We start from the raw sequence: 12,250 nt of genomic DNA on the forward strand, positions 1-12,250 counted from the left end.
GACTGCAGCTCTCATCTGCCAAATGGAGAGTATGTGGACTTGAAGCGCTTTCTTCCTTCTCATCTCTCTCACCAGGAGGATATGCAGGGTACCAATCTGTAGTGACAGCATCAGCGATGGGGCGGCCTTGAACCTCAGCATCAGCATCGGCACCAATAACCTGGAGGTCAAACTGGGGCAAAGGTCATCAAGCTGGGAGGCACACGGTCTCCCTAAACATCTCTGGATGTTAACACTGAGATTTCTAGAGAATGACTAGATGCTACGGGCTACAGGAGTCATAAAATGATTATCAGAAATGATTCTGTCTCCATGTTTATTTGGAACCTTAAAGAAAATGAAGAGAGACTGACTGCCCCACCAAAAGAAGTGCAGAATCACGACAGGCTTGGGAATTCTGGGTGGTGAAGGGGTGGACTGCAAGGCTCAGCAACTTAGCCCGTAGTCAAAGGCACCGGGGTTGTTCTGAAAATAGAGATTCAAGAAGCCCAAGAAGGTGTTCTTATCTGTGAGAAGAGAACAGACTGTGGGATCCTGCTTCATGGCTGCAATCCAGAGCCGGAGCGCAGGGGTGTGGTTCACACAGCTGCAGGACAGGAGAGAAGCGTTAGCCGGTCTGAAGGTGAAGGGGGACGCAAGTCACTTTTTAGACTACAAGCTACAAGGGACGAATTTATTGGGGCAACAGAGCTATCTTAGTTACCTTCCTATCAACTGAGCACAGTCACTTACTGGAGGAAAATCTGACTTGAAATGGCTGTGTGTCTTTAGAATCACCAAAGTTGTTGTTTTTAACCCTGCAGTTAAAATACTTGTGGACTGAGTGCTCTGGGGAAATAAGGTATCTGTTTTTTACTGTTTACCAACAAAAAGATGCATTCTTCAGTCATTCTCAGATTTTACTTTTGGGGGATTGAAAAAAAAAGTTTTCAAAAACACATTTTTAAAGAAATGAGTAAAACAATCATGAAACCTTGAAATAATGGAGCTGACTGGGCCCTTTCAGGGACTGATCAGGACGTGTAGGTCTCGGATCTGTAGTGACTTGCCCAGACAGTAAACTTGTTAATGGAAAATCCAGGAGGAGAAGGTTCCTAATGTGTGGTTCAGCTCTGTCCCCAGAGGAGACAGGTTTTGGCGAGGTTTATGTTCTGACATGGTTTAAAATATCCAAGTCTGTGACATCTGACCTGCCCTAAGTGAGGAGCTTATAAGATGAATCCTGGATAAACGCAAGCATGTGCATTATAAAAGTCCAGATGCAGTTCCACCTCGGCAGGACGGCATTCCCCAACACCAGAATAGTCCGGCACCCGCCATGTGACAGGCTGGTGTGAGAGCAGAGCCAGCTCAAGTTCAGGTTCTCCTGTGAGTGTCGTGGGAACAAAGCACATGTCTGTCCGGGGCCCCTGTGTGGTCTCCCTGAGTCTACAGGGCAATTTCTTCTACTTTATCCCTATACTCGTGTGGTGTATATGGCTGGCCATTTTGTTTCTCTGATATCAAGCATATATTACTTTAAAATCATTTGTTTTTTAAGGGTATGCCTATCTGGAGAAAGATTCCTCCAGTAACTAAGGTGCCCTGTAAGGGATGTGAGGTCCACAGGGTGACACGGCAGGACCAGGCAGAGGGCCACCGACGGAGCTGCAGACAAGCCACCAAAACCCTGTGACTGAGACCGTCCACCTGCTTCTACACTCACCCCCAGCTATGCTGGATGCATGGTGAGGACAGCCAGCGGCTCTGAAACACTGGGGAGGCTCTGGGATGCAGTCTTAGCAGCAGCAACATGGATAAAGTGTGTGTCCGCAGTTAGTGGCACAAGAGCACAGGTGCATTTTGAACAAAGAAGCACACAGTTTAAAACTCTACGTTCCACATTCACGTGAAACATGTCCAGAGGAGGACAGATGGCACAAAGATCATTTGAAGCACTGCTACCCAGTGTGACCCTTGGAATCTATGACCATACAGCTTAATGTCTTACTCGGCTATTCCATATACTTCCAGCCGCTCAAACCAGGGCCAAAAGAGGTAATCAATCATGGATATACAATCTCCGCCAAAGAAGACGGTGTTCTGATAGCCAAGAATCTGGAAGTTTAAACAGAGCAAAAGCAAGTTAATTAACCCATCTGCTAATGTATTTATAGGCACTAAATACAAATATCAAATTAAGTCCCAAAGAAGGAGACCCAAGGCTTGGCGTCGTCTTCCATTTGGTTAGGTGAATGCTTCTACCCTTTTTCTGAGGTTTCTTCCATTTCCTTTAGGGTCTGTTGTCCAGGCCACACTTAGCCCCGCCCTCCTTTCAACCCTGGAGTATCCCAGCGGCTCATCTGATTGGAGGATTTGGAAGAACAACCCGCCTCTCTCAGCCTAGAACAGGCTATCCCCTGTTCTAAGCTTTCTAGGGCTCAGCCCCTGGAGAGGGGCCCTGCCTCTGACCAGCACTGCCCATTACTGGGAGGGAGGGGCCACAGAAGGAACCTCACTTGTTGTGGTCGTGCCCCCCCCCATTCTCCAGGATCCAGTTTATCTGTAATAAAGGGGATACCATAGCCTCCACATGTCTTCCTCTTTAGCCTTATTTTTCAGCCAATTCAAAACTAAGGCAAGGAAGAGCAGGGCTATCTGATGGGCTCTCTCAAATCCCAATACTGTCTTTCTATCATATTTTCCTTTTTTATTTGAGCTTTTTGAACTTCATATGTGTTGGCCACTCAACATTATCAAATTTTTGCATTAAAGCAAAAGTTCTCATTCCCAAATGGGACAAATCAACACAGATAGATGAACCATCAAGAAAACAAACTCTTGACAGAGAGCTAGCCAAAGACATTGGTGGCGGGGGAGTGGGGGACGGGGAGGTACTTGAAAATTTAAAAGGCAATAGTATTTAGCAGAGGTTATTGTTGGGCCAGTTCTTCCCATTGAGAAAAGTATGATGCCAATTATCTAGTTAAGTCAAACAAAAGACTCTTTGGACTGACATAATCCAAATGTCATAACTGGACTGTCATAATGGACTGACATAACTCATAATCAATTATATACTTCCCTGTAGCAAAATATCTAGATCCCTATATCCTTTATCTAGATTCCTATATCTTTTATCTGGACTTCCCAGGTGGTGCTAGTGGTAAAGAATCCACCTGCCAATGCAGGAGATGAAAGAGACGTGATTTTGATCCCTGAGTCAGGAATATCCCCTGGAGTAGGGAATGGCACGAAGAAGGCAATGGCAATCCACTCCAGTACTCTTGCCTGAAAAATCCCACAGATGGAGGAGCCTGGTAGGCTGCAGTCCATGGGGTCGCTAGGAGTCGGACACGACTGAGTGACTTCACTTTCACTTTTCACTTTCATGCATTGGAGAAGGAAATGGCAACCCACTCCAGCATTCTTGCCTGGAAAATCCCAGGGATGGGGGAGCCTGGTGGGCTGCCGTCTATGGGGTCGCACAGAGTTGGACACGACTGAAGCAACTTAGCAGCAGCAGCAGGGAATGCCAACCCACTTCAGTATTCCTGCCTGGACAGAGGAGCCTAGAGTGCTGAAGTCCATGGGCCACAAAGAGTTGGACACGACTGAGCAACTGAGCACGTCCTTTACCTAGATTTCAAACTTCCTATCTCTCAGGCTTGATTCTTCATCCTTCAGGCCAGCTTGTTGCTTCTATGAGGTAGTCTAGGGGTGGAGTTAAGAATGAACTCTAGGGCTGGCAGATCTGGTCCTCTCCTGGGTTCCACCTCTCATTCAACATGAAACCCAGACAATTTACTCACCTTCTCCTCCAAGCCTCAGTGCTCTCATTTGTATAATGGTGGTAATGTTATTGCCCACCTTAGAGGTTACGGTAAGGAATGATGGAATCATGCCCAATAAGCGTGAGCTCTCTTGATGAAAAATCACAGAAACCTCTAGAGGTTACATCTACAGAAAGTAAATCCTTCGCCACCACCCTTCTCAGAAGAGAAAGCAAATATTGGTACCCTAATGTCTATGTCTTCATTATCTCCCGGCATAGCATAGAGGAGTTCCCCTGGCTAAGCTGAAACAGTGTTGCTGCTGCTGCTGCTGCTAAGTCACTTCAGTCGTGTCCGACTCTGTGCGACCCCAGAGATGGCAGCCCACCAGGCTCCCCCGTCCCTGGGATTCTCCAGGCAAGAACACTGGAGTGGGTTGCCATTTCCTTCTCCAATGCATGAAAGTGAAAAGGGAAAGTGAAGTCATGTCTGACTCTTAGCGACCCCATGGATTGCAGCCCGCTGTTTGAAGAAGACGGTACTGAAACGGCAGAGCCTGGCCAATGAAAATTTAAAAGAGGCTATTTTCAATCATATGTAGTAAGACCTGATTTACAAGGAAGAGGAACCATCCAGTTTTCATGAATTCCAGAAAGCCCTAACCCTTCTTTATATTCAGGATCAGATAATAATTACCCAAACATTTATCACTGGCTTTGAAACGTATATGTCCAGCTTATTATTGGCCTTCATGGCACAAATCAGAACTGAATCTGAACTGACTGACTCTGGAACTTTTATATAACTCTTCTGCTTTACAGAGCAGAGATGCTCTTGAGAAAGTCCTTATCAAAACAGACCATATATGGGCATTTATTAGAACCCATGATAAGTCTTTTATTAAGGTGATGAGATATTTTGAAAATGAATAATTGCTTAGTAATTGATGTTTATTTAGTATATTTTAAAACCTTTCATTTACTCAAAGTGAGAGTATGTCTTTGAATACATATCATCATTTGGATGCAATGAATTTTTAACAGAATGGTACACTTATTCATTCAGACATTAGGAACCATCGAAACTGTTTTACTTCTATTTATCAAGGAAGTCTGTCCTCTGTTTTTTAGGAATATCTTTGTAAAACTACCCTCAGCCGTGTAAACACTCATAGGGACTTCCCTGGCTGTCCAGTGATTAGATTCTGCACTTCCACTGTAAGGGGCATGGGTTCAGTCCCTGGTCAGGGAACTTAAGATCCTGCATGCCAATGCAGTGTAGTCAAAAAAAAAAAAAGCCATTCATAATGTAATTCAACCTTTATCAAGGTATTCATTACAATAAAAAGTCAAGACAAGTATATGGATGAGACTGATGTCTTCTGCCAGCCTCTCCCCTGCCCCGTGATACATTTACACATTCCCTCAGACTTTCTTAAATCCAAGTGTGACATCAAAATTCCTTGGAGTTCTTGATACAGGTGCAGATTCTTGAGCCCTGCCTCAAACAGGCATTTCTCCACCAGATTTCATACAAAGCAAGTCTAAACATCCCAGTAGAAAAGCAGTCTTCCTATAAACCAAAGTGCCAGCTTCTCTATAGACACATCACAGTGACCCTGGGGCACATTCTGGCTAGGCCTCTTTGGAAGCTCATTACCATCTTTAGGACCTTCAGTAGGAGAGCTCCCTTCTCAGCAAACCTGAGACATTCCAGACATGTACAAAGACTTGTTCCCTGAGAATCACAAAACTTCAGTACTGGAAGGGCCCCTGGATTCATCTAGCATAACTCCCCTTCCATTTTTCCATTTATTTATACCATGCTCACTAGACAAAGGATTGGAGGTGCATTGTATAAAAATGTGTACACTAAAATATTAAATATGAAAAATCATGCTAAGAAAGGCAAAAATAAAAGAACATAAGGTCAAAATAAGGAAGGAAAATGGTCTCGAGATATCAAGCCAAGGCTCCTGCAGAGTTCCTTAATAAATAAAGCTTTGAATTTGACTTGAGTTTCCTGGCAATTCAGAGAGGAAAGCATGCTAGTGAGCTGATTCTTGTCTCCTGTGTGGAAGACACTCTTGCTTAGAAAGAAGGAAACTCTGTCCCAGGGAAGTAAGAGGGCTCTCTGGTTCGTGCCAGAGCCAAGACAAAGACACCATTCTCCTAAGTCCCAGCCTAGTGTCAACCCTGTGTCAACGTCAAATATGTATGTATGAGGACTGTAATCACAGAGGCTTTCCCAAGTCTCTAGTGAATTCTTTGTCTGTTCCTTAAATTTAAGTATCAGCAACAAGCTCAGAATCAGCAAACCCCGAAACCCTCTTTCCTTCTGCCAAGGACCGGCCCAGCTTTGAGAGTCCCTGTGAGGACTCCCCCCACCCCCGCCTCGCAATCTTCCTCTTTCTCCTTCTCTCTCAGTCAGGCAACTAACTGATGGAGAGGTGAGATACAATCATGGCAAAAGAGCTTTTCAAAATTCTCTCCTTCCTGTCTCATTCCATGGATAAGACGGTCTTCAGGAAACTTGACTTAAAATAGTTCTTCCGTATTCTCAGTTTAAACTAAGTCCCTTTTGTGGTTGTTCTTCAGTCCCTCAGTCGTGTCCAATTGCTTGCGACCCCATGGACTACAGCATGCCAGGCTTCCCTGTACTTCACTATCTCCTGGAGTTTGTTCAAACTAATGTCCACTGAGTCGATGATGCCACCTAACCATTTCATCCTCTCGCCACCTTCTCCTCTTGCCCTCAATCTTTCCCAGCATCAGAGTCTTTTCCAATGAGTCGGCCCTTTGCATCAGGTAGCCGAAGTATTGGAGCTTCAGCATCAGTCCTTCCGATGGATATTCAGGGCTGATTTCCTTTAGAATTAACTGGTTTTATGTCTTGGGACTCTCAAGAGTCTTCAGCACCACAGTTCTAAAGCATCAATTCTTTGGCACTCAGTCTTCTTTATGGTCCAACTCCCACATCTTGACAAATTTAGGACAGTCAGAAGTAAAATAATATGACAGTGTTAATTTCCTATGTCTTATCTTTCCTAAATGATCTGTCATCAGAACAGGAAGCTGCAGCTTTGCCTCCACCCACTGAGCAGTGGCTATGCTAATAGCCAATGTGTTTAAAAAAAAAACAACTCTGTTTTGCGGTATTTCTGTCACCTGCCTGTCACATATAGTGATATTGGTCATTCTTAATGTTGAATAACTTTTCTTACAATGGACTCTCTCATTCTCAGAAATACTGCCCTTCAAGATGGCCTTCTTAGAAAAGATACTTTCCACCAAGGCCCTAGGCCACACATGGCCTGGGGAAGAAACTGAGCCTCTAGCTTCAAGCCCTAGGATTTCCTTAATGTATTAACACATCTTCCATTCAGATTAAGACGTGAGCTATTTCAGGAAAAAGCCATTTGACGTTCTGGAATAGTAGAAAACGTTATTTTTAAAATTTCTCTGTTCTCCAGTTCACTGAAAAATGACTACAGATCCTTCTCTTGGTTCTGGATGTGACTCGGAAAAAGGAATGAGCATGCAAATGAAGAGGGAGAGACTGGTTGGTGACACCTGAGTACGCTGTTTCCACCCCTGAACTTGAACCCTGAAGGGCCGCTTATCTGCCTCGAAGGCCTCTCGGGCTCCCCCAGGCGGACAAAAGGAGGTTCCCGCTAGAGCGCACGTAGAAGGAAGAAGCGCGCTGGGCTCCCCCGCGTGGCCATCGTGGTGAGGCGCACTGGCCAAGGCTCCCCAGCTAGGACGTTCACCAAGGAGGAAAAGGAAATCTGCAAAATTTTTTGTGAGGGACAAGATTATAAAGAGAAGCCCAGACTTCCTCAAACCAGACATCCTAAGAATCATCAGTCTACAGTCTTGGGTGCTCAAGTGCAGCGTCAATAACTGCACTTGTGGTCTTAATGCACCACCTGCCCTGCACACAAGAGAAGTCTCCTGGCTCTAACCAGGACAGCATGCTGGCTCTGGCCTGGCTGGAGGAGGAAGGAAGCGGTTTTTCTTGATGGAAACAGTTCTTATGAAGCAGAACCAGTCCCCTCCTATAAAATACACAAAGCCACCTGCTGTTACATCAGCAATGCAGACCCTAACCAGAAGCAGAAATACTCAATCCACTCCAGGGCAGATATCTTTTGAGTTCGTACAAGATAAGGGAAGATTCTCAAGATTTCAAATTTCAGGTGTCTGCTCCACTGACATACTATAGCTGAGGCTGAGCTAATGAAGATTAACGGATTCTCCTTAAAACAAACCAAGGATACAGAACAAACTTAGAGTATACATAAAACCCACTTCTCTGGAAAGAAGCCTGAGAAGCAGGGTCTGTGCCAAACACACCCCTCCTGCTGGTCACCACTTACAACCAGGAGTTTCCTGTGAAGATTCAGAATGCAACCTGTCAACATTTGGCCACCCTGAAAATTCTATCCTGGAATCCCTTTCATAGGTTTAATTCTTTTTGTTGCAATATATTTGTAAGATAATAGTGGAGGGAAGCTAGTGGGGCAAGGCTTGACAAGTCAAATATCTTTAAAGTGATGGGTGGTAGATGAAAATATAAAAGCATTTTATCAAATTTCTGAAGGGGGAAAGGATTTCCTATGTACAAAAGCAGTGGAAGAAATCACAACAGGAAAGATCACACAATATTTTTAATGTTAAATTTCTATATGTACAAAGACGACAAAAAGTTAAAACAATGTATCTTAAAAGCAGGCCAATATCCTTTACATATAAAGAACTCTTAAAAAAATTAACAAGGAAAATCAGGAAGATCTTGACAAACAGATGGGTAGCAGACCATCTGCACAAATAAAACACAAAGAAATGGAATACTTTGGGGAAAACATACCATCTCATTATCAAAGAAATATACATTAAAGCAACTATGAGAAACTACTGTTTCTCAAGACAGGCAAGTATCTTTTTAAATGAAATCTCCCAACAGTGAAAAGGGATTGGTTCAAAGGGCATTTTTGACACTCAGAGGGTAGGGGGTATACAGCACAAGTCTTGGGGGAAGCAATTTAGCAACATCCAGCTCTAGCTTCTAAAATGGTCATACCCTTTGATCTGGTAATTCTGTTCCTGGAAGTCTGGCCTAAGGACATATTTTAAAACAGAGAAAGGGCTTTTTATGCAAAGGAGCTGCTGTTTCTGGGAGGCATCATTAATAATGATAAGCAACTGAAACAATCTAAATAACCCTAATGAGTGTGCTGGATACATAATTCTGGCTTACGCATATGGCAAATTATGCAGAATGAAAAGTTATTTTTTTCCATCTTTAATAATTACACATATAATAGAGAAAAATATTCTCATTATTAAAAAAAAGATTCAAACACAGAAAGCAGTATAGAAGGCAAAGGCTCTCCCTTCCTATCCTTGCTCTGAACCACTCTTCTTTCCCACCCCCAGGCTAATCCCCTTCCAGTAGTAGGCACCAGCCAAGTCTGATTTGAGTCTCCCCAGACATTTTTCTAGGAGTTTATTTACATTTGTGCATATAATCTCAGATATGCAGATGATAACACCATCCTAATGGCAGAAAGTGAAGATGAACTAAAGAGCCTCTTGATGAAGGTGAAAAAAGAGAGTGGGAAAGCTGGTTTAAAATTCAACATTAAAAAACTAAGATCATGGCATCCAGTCCCATGACTTCATGGCAAATAGATGGGGGGAAAATGGAAACGGTGACAGACTTTATTTTCTTGGGCCCCGAAATCACTGTGGATGGTGACTGCAGCCATGAACTTAAAAGATGTTTGCTCCTTGGAGGAAACGTTATGACAAACCTAGATAGCATATTAAAAAGCAGAGACATCACTTTGGTGACAAAGGTCCGTCTAGTCAAAGCTATGGTTTTTCCAGTATTCATGTACGGATGTGAGTTGGAACATAAAGAAGGCTGAGCACTGAAGAATTGATGCTTTAGAATTGTGGTGCTGGAGAAGACTCTTGAGAGTCCCTTGGACAGCAAGGAAATAAAACCAGTCAATCTTAAAAGAACTCAACGCTGAATATTCACTGGAAGGATAGTGCCAAAGCTCCAAAACTTTGGTCACCTGATGCAAAGAGCCGACTCATTGGAAAAGACCCTGATGCCGGGAAAGACTGAAGGCAGGAGGAGAAGAGGGTGACAGAGAATGAGATGGTTGGATGGCATCACTGACTTAATGGACATGAGTTTGAGCAAACTCAGGGAGATAGTGAAGGACAGCCTCTGCAGTCCATGGGGTCGCAAAGAGTCGGACACAACTAAGCAACTGAACAACAGAAAAATGTGTCTCAAAGACCTACAAAAATAACATGGAAAAATGAGGTTATATAACAAGCACAAATAAACCTTCAATTTTGATGATACTTGTTTGAAAGAAAAATGTAAAAGTCAAACAGCATTTATTTAAAAAGAAGAAAACGTTAGAGTATAAGGCTGCCAACTTAAACTGACCTGTTTGCTTGTGGGTAACATGGACCATTATACACTGGTCTCTTGTCTAAGATATTTTCAACTCACAGAAAATCCTGATTGTACAAAACCATGGAGAAAAAATTGTACACATCATCTCTATAATAGAGAGAAAACATCTCTATTAGAATTATTCTGACAAGTTTCAATTTCACTAGAATCTCCTAGAGTCAATATACTGGTATTGAGAGGAATGTATCAAATAATTCAAGCTCAGTGGGCATCTTTCAGATTCTGATATTACCTATGTTGTACTTACAATTCCTACTAACATTCTATGGGACAAAACCCAATTCAAATCTGGAACAATATTGCATATTCAGTGTTCCTTAATTAGCCCTGGCTAGCACCCCACTCCAGTACTTAGCAGCAGCAGCAGCCCTTAACTAGCCAGAATTTCACTGATGCTACTTATTACATCTGAGAGGGTCATTGGCAAGATTAAATAAGAGGAGTATGCAAAGCAACTTTAGCATCATGCCCAGCACGAAAATACAGGCTCACTTCCCTGGAAGAACCCAAACTAAGGAGCTGTGCCTCCATTGTAATATTATACATTTACTTAGCAATCTGTAATTTTCAAAGTTCATCCATCATTCAAATGCAGAGTAGGAAAGAGATGGGTCAACCTATGTTTTCAATTATCTTTGAATTTAAAAGATTTTGTTTCAAGGCTCCTTTCCCTGGCCAAGCATTTAACTTGTAAGAAGGTAACCAGACATGATAAAATCAGTTCAGCTAATCTTTGAAAATAAAGACCATAAAAATTCTCCATGGGCAACAGCTATCAAACTTCTTTTTCAAAGCAAGGTCCCCCTCCCTCTTCAAATTCAAGCTTATTAGATGTCTTGTTAAACACAGTGTCGAAACCAGGGCTGGTCTGGCTGAAGCAGGCTCTAAAACCACCAGCAGACCTCCTCTCTCTGGGCCGTCCCTCTGCAAAACTTGTGAACACACCTTTTAAAAGACCCTTTCTTTCTATGAATGTGGAAACGAAGGCACAGAGAGGTCCAGAACTTTGATGAAGGTTCTGGAATCCCATAAAGCCAAGCCCAGGAGCCAAGACTCTTTCTACCTCACCCTACTTGCCTCCTCAGAGTTAAGACCGCAGTCTGAGTTCTCAGGACCAAAGGCTGACACTTCTTACACATGATGCTGAATCCATAAATGCTGAAACTATATAAATCTAAGACAGGCAGCTGTAACTGTAAATAAATTTAACAGCTTCCACTTCACAAAGGTCAGATGGAAGAATATTAGTAATCAGCCTTCTTTTAAGGGGATAAAAATAGCATTCCCTGGCTGCCAAAGAATCACAACCCACCCATAGGGGAATTTATCGGTTTCTAGAACAAAGATAATGGAGAAGGCAATGGCACCCCACTCCAGTACTCTTGCCTGGAAAATCCCATGGACAGAGGAGCCTGGTGGGCTGCCATCCATGGGGTCGCACAGAGTCAGACACGACTGAAGTGACTTAGCAGCAGCAGTAGAACAAAGATAAAGGAAGTCAAAGGACCACCTTCCAGACTATAAGAGAGTTACAGGGTAAATAGCCCTATTACTGCTAGATACATGGAGGATCTGGTAACAAAGATTACCCATAGACACTTCCCCCTTCTTCCTCTTCTTCTTCTTTTTTTTTTTTTTTTTAACATTTATTTATTTGGCTGCTCAGGTCTTGGTTGTGGCATGTGAGATATTTTTAGCTGTGGCATGTGGGATCTAGTTCTCTGACCAGGGATAGAACCTGAGCCCTCTGTATTGGGAGCATGGAGTTTTAGCCCCTGGACCACCAGGGAAGTTTTTCCCCCTTCTTTCTTAATTACAGAACTCTGATTTTATACAAGGTGGTCCCAGCTAAGAGATTAAATTTCCCAACTTCCCCTGCAGATACTTATAACTCAATGACTACGTTCTCGTCAATGAAACTTAAGTAATCATTGGACAGAACTTCTAGGAAAGCCTTTAAAGGTGTATGGTCTTTTGCCAGTTTTTTCCTTTCTGTT

At 43.1% G+C, this 12,250-nt stretch overlaps 1 protein-coding gene across 2 annotated transcripts in view; it reads right to left on the minus strand.

Moving 5' to 3' along the window:
- Window positions 1–302: 302 nt before the first annotated feature.
- Window positions 303–12,250, minus strand: part of GSTO2 (glutathione S-transferase omega 2) — a 20,719-nt gene continuing 8,771 nt past the window's right edge. The window contains exons 6-7 of one of the 2 annotated variants that reach the window (XM_010859394.1): window positions 1,991–2,097; window positions 303–586 (exon numbers count right to left, since the gene is read on the minus strand). In XM_010859394.1, the coding sequence (XP_010857696.1) occupies window positions 427–586; window positions 1,991–2,097 (267 nt within the window). In that variant the 3' untranslated portion in view covers window positions 303–426. The remainder of the gene's footprint in view (window positions 587–1,990; window positions 2,098–12,250) is intronic. The other variant, XM_010859395.1, reaches the window with a different exon arrangement.

Source organism: Bison bison, unplaced genomic scaffold (genome assembly GCF_000754665.1).
Source record: "Bison bison bison isolate TAMUID 2011002044 unplaced genomic scaffold, Bison_UMD1.0 scf7180017864456, whole genome shotgun sequence".
NCBI lineage: Eukaryota > Metazoa > Chordata > Mammalia > Artiodactyla > Bovidae > Bison > Bison bison.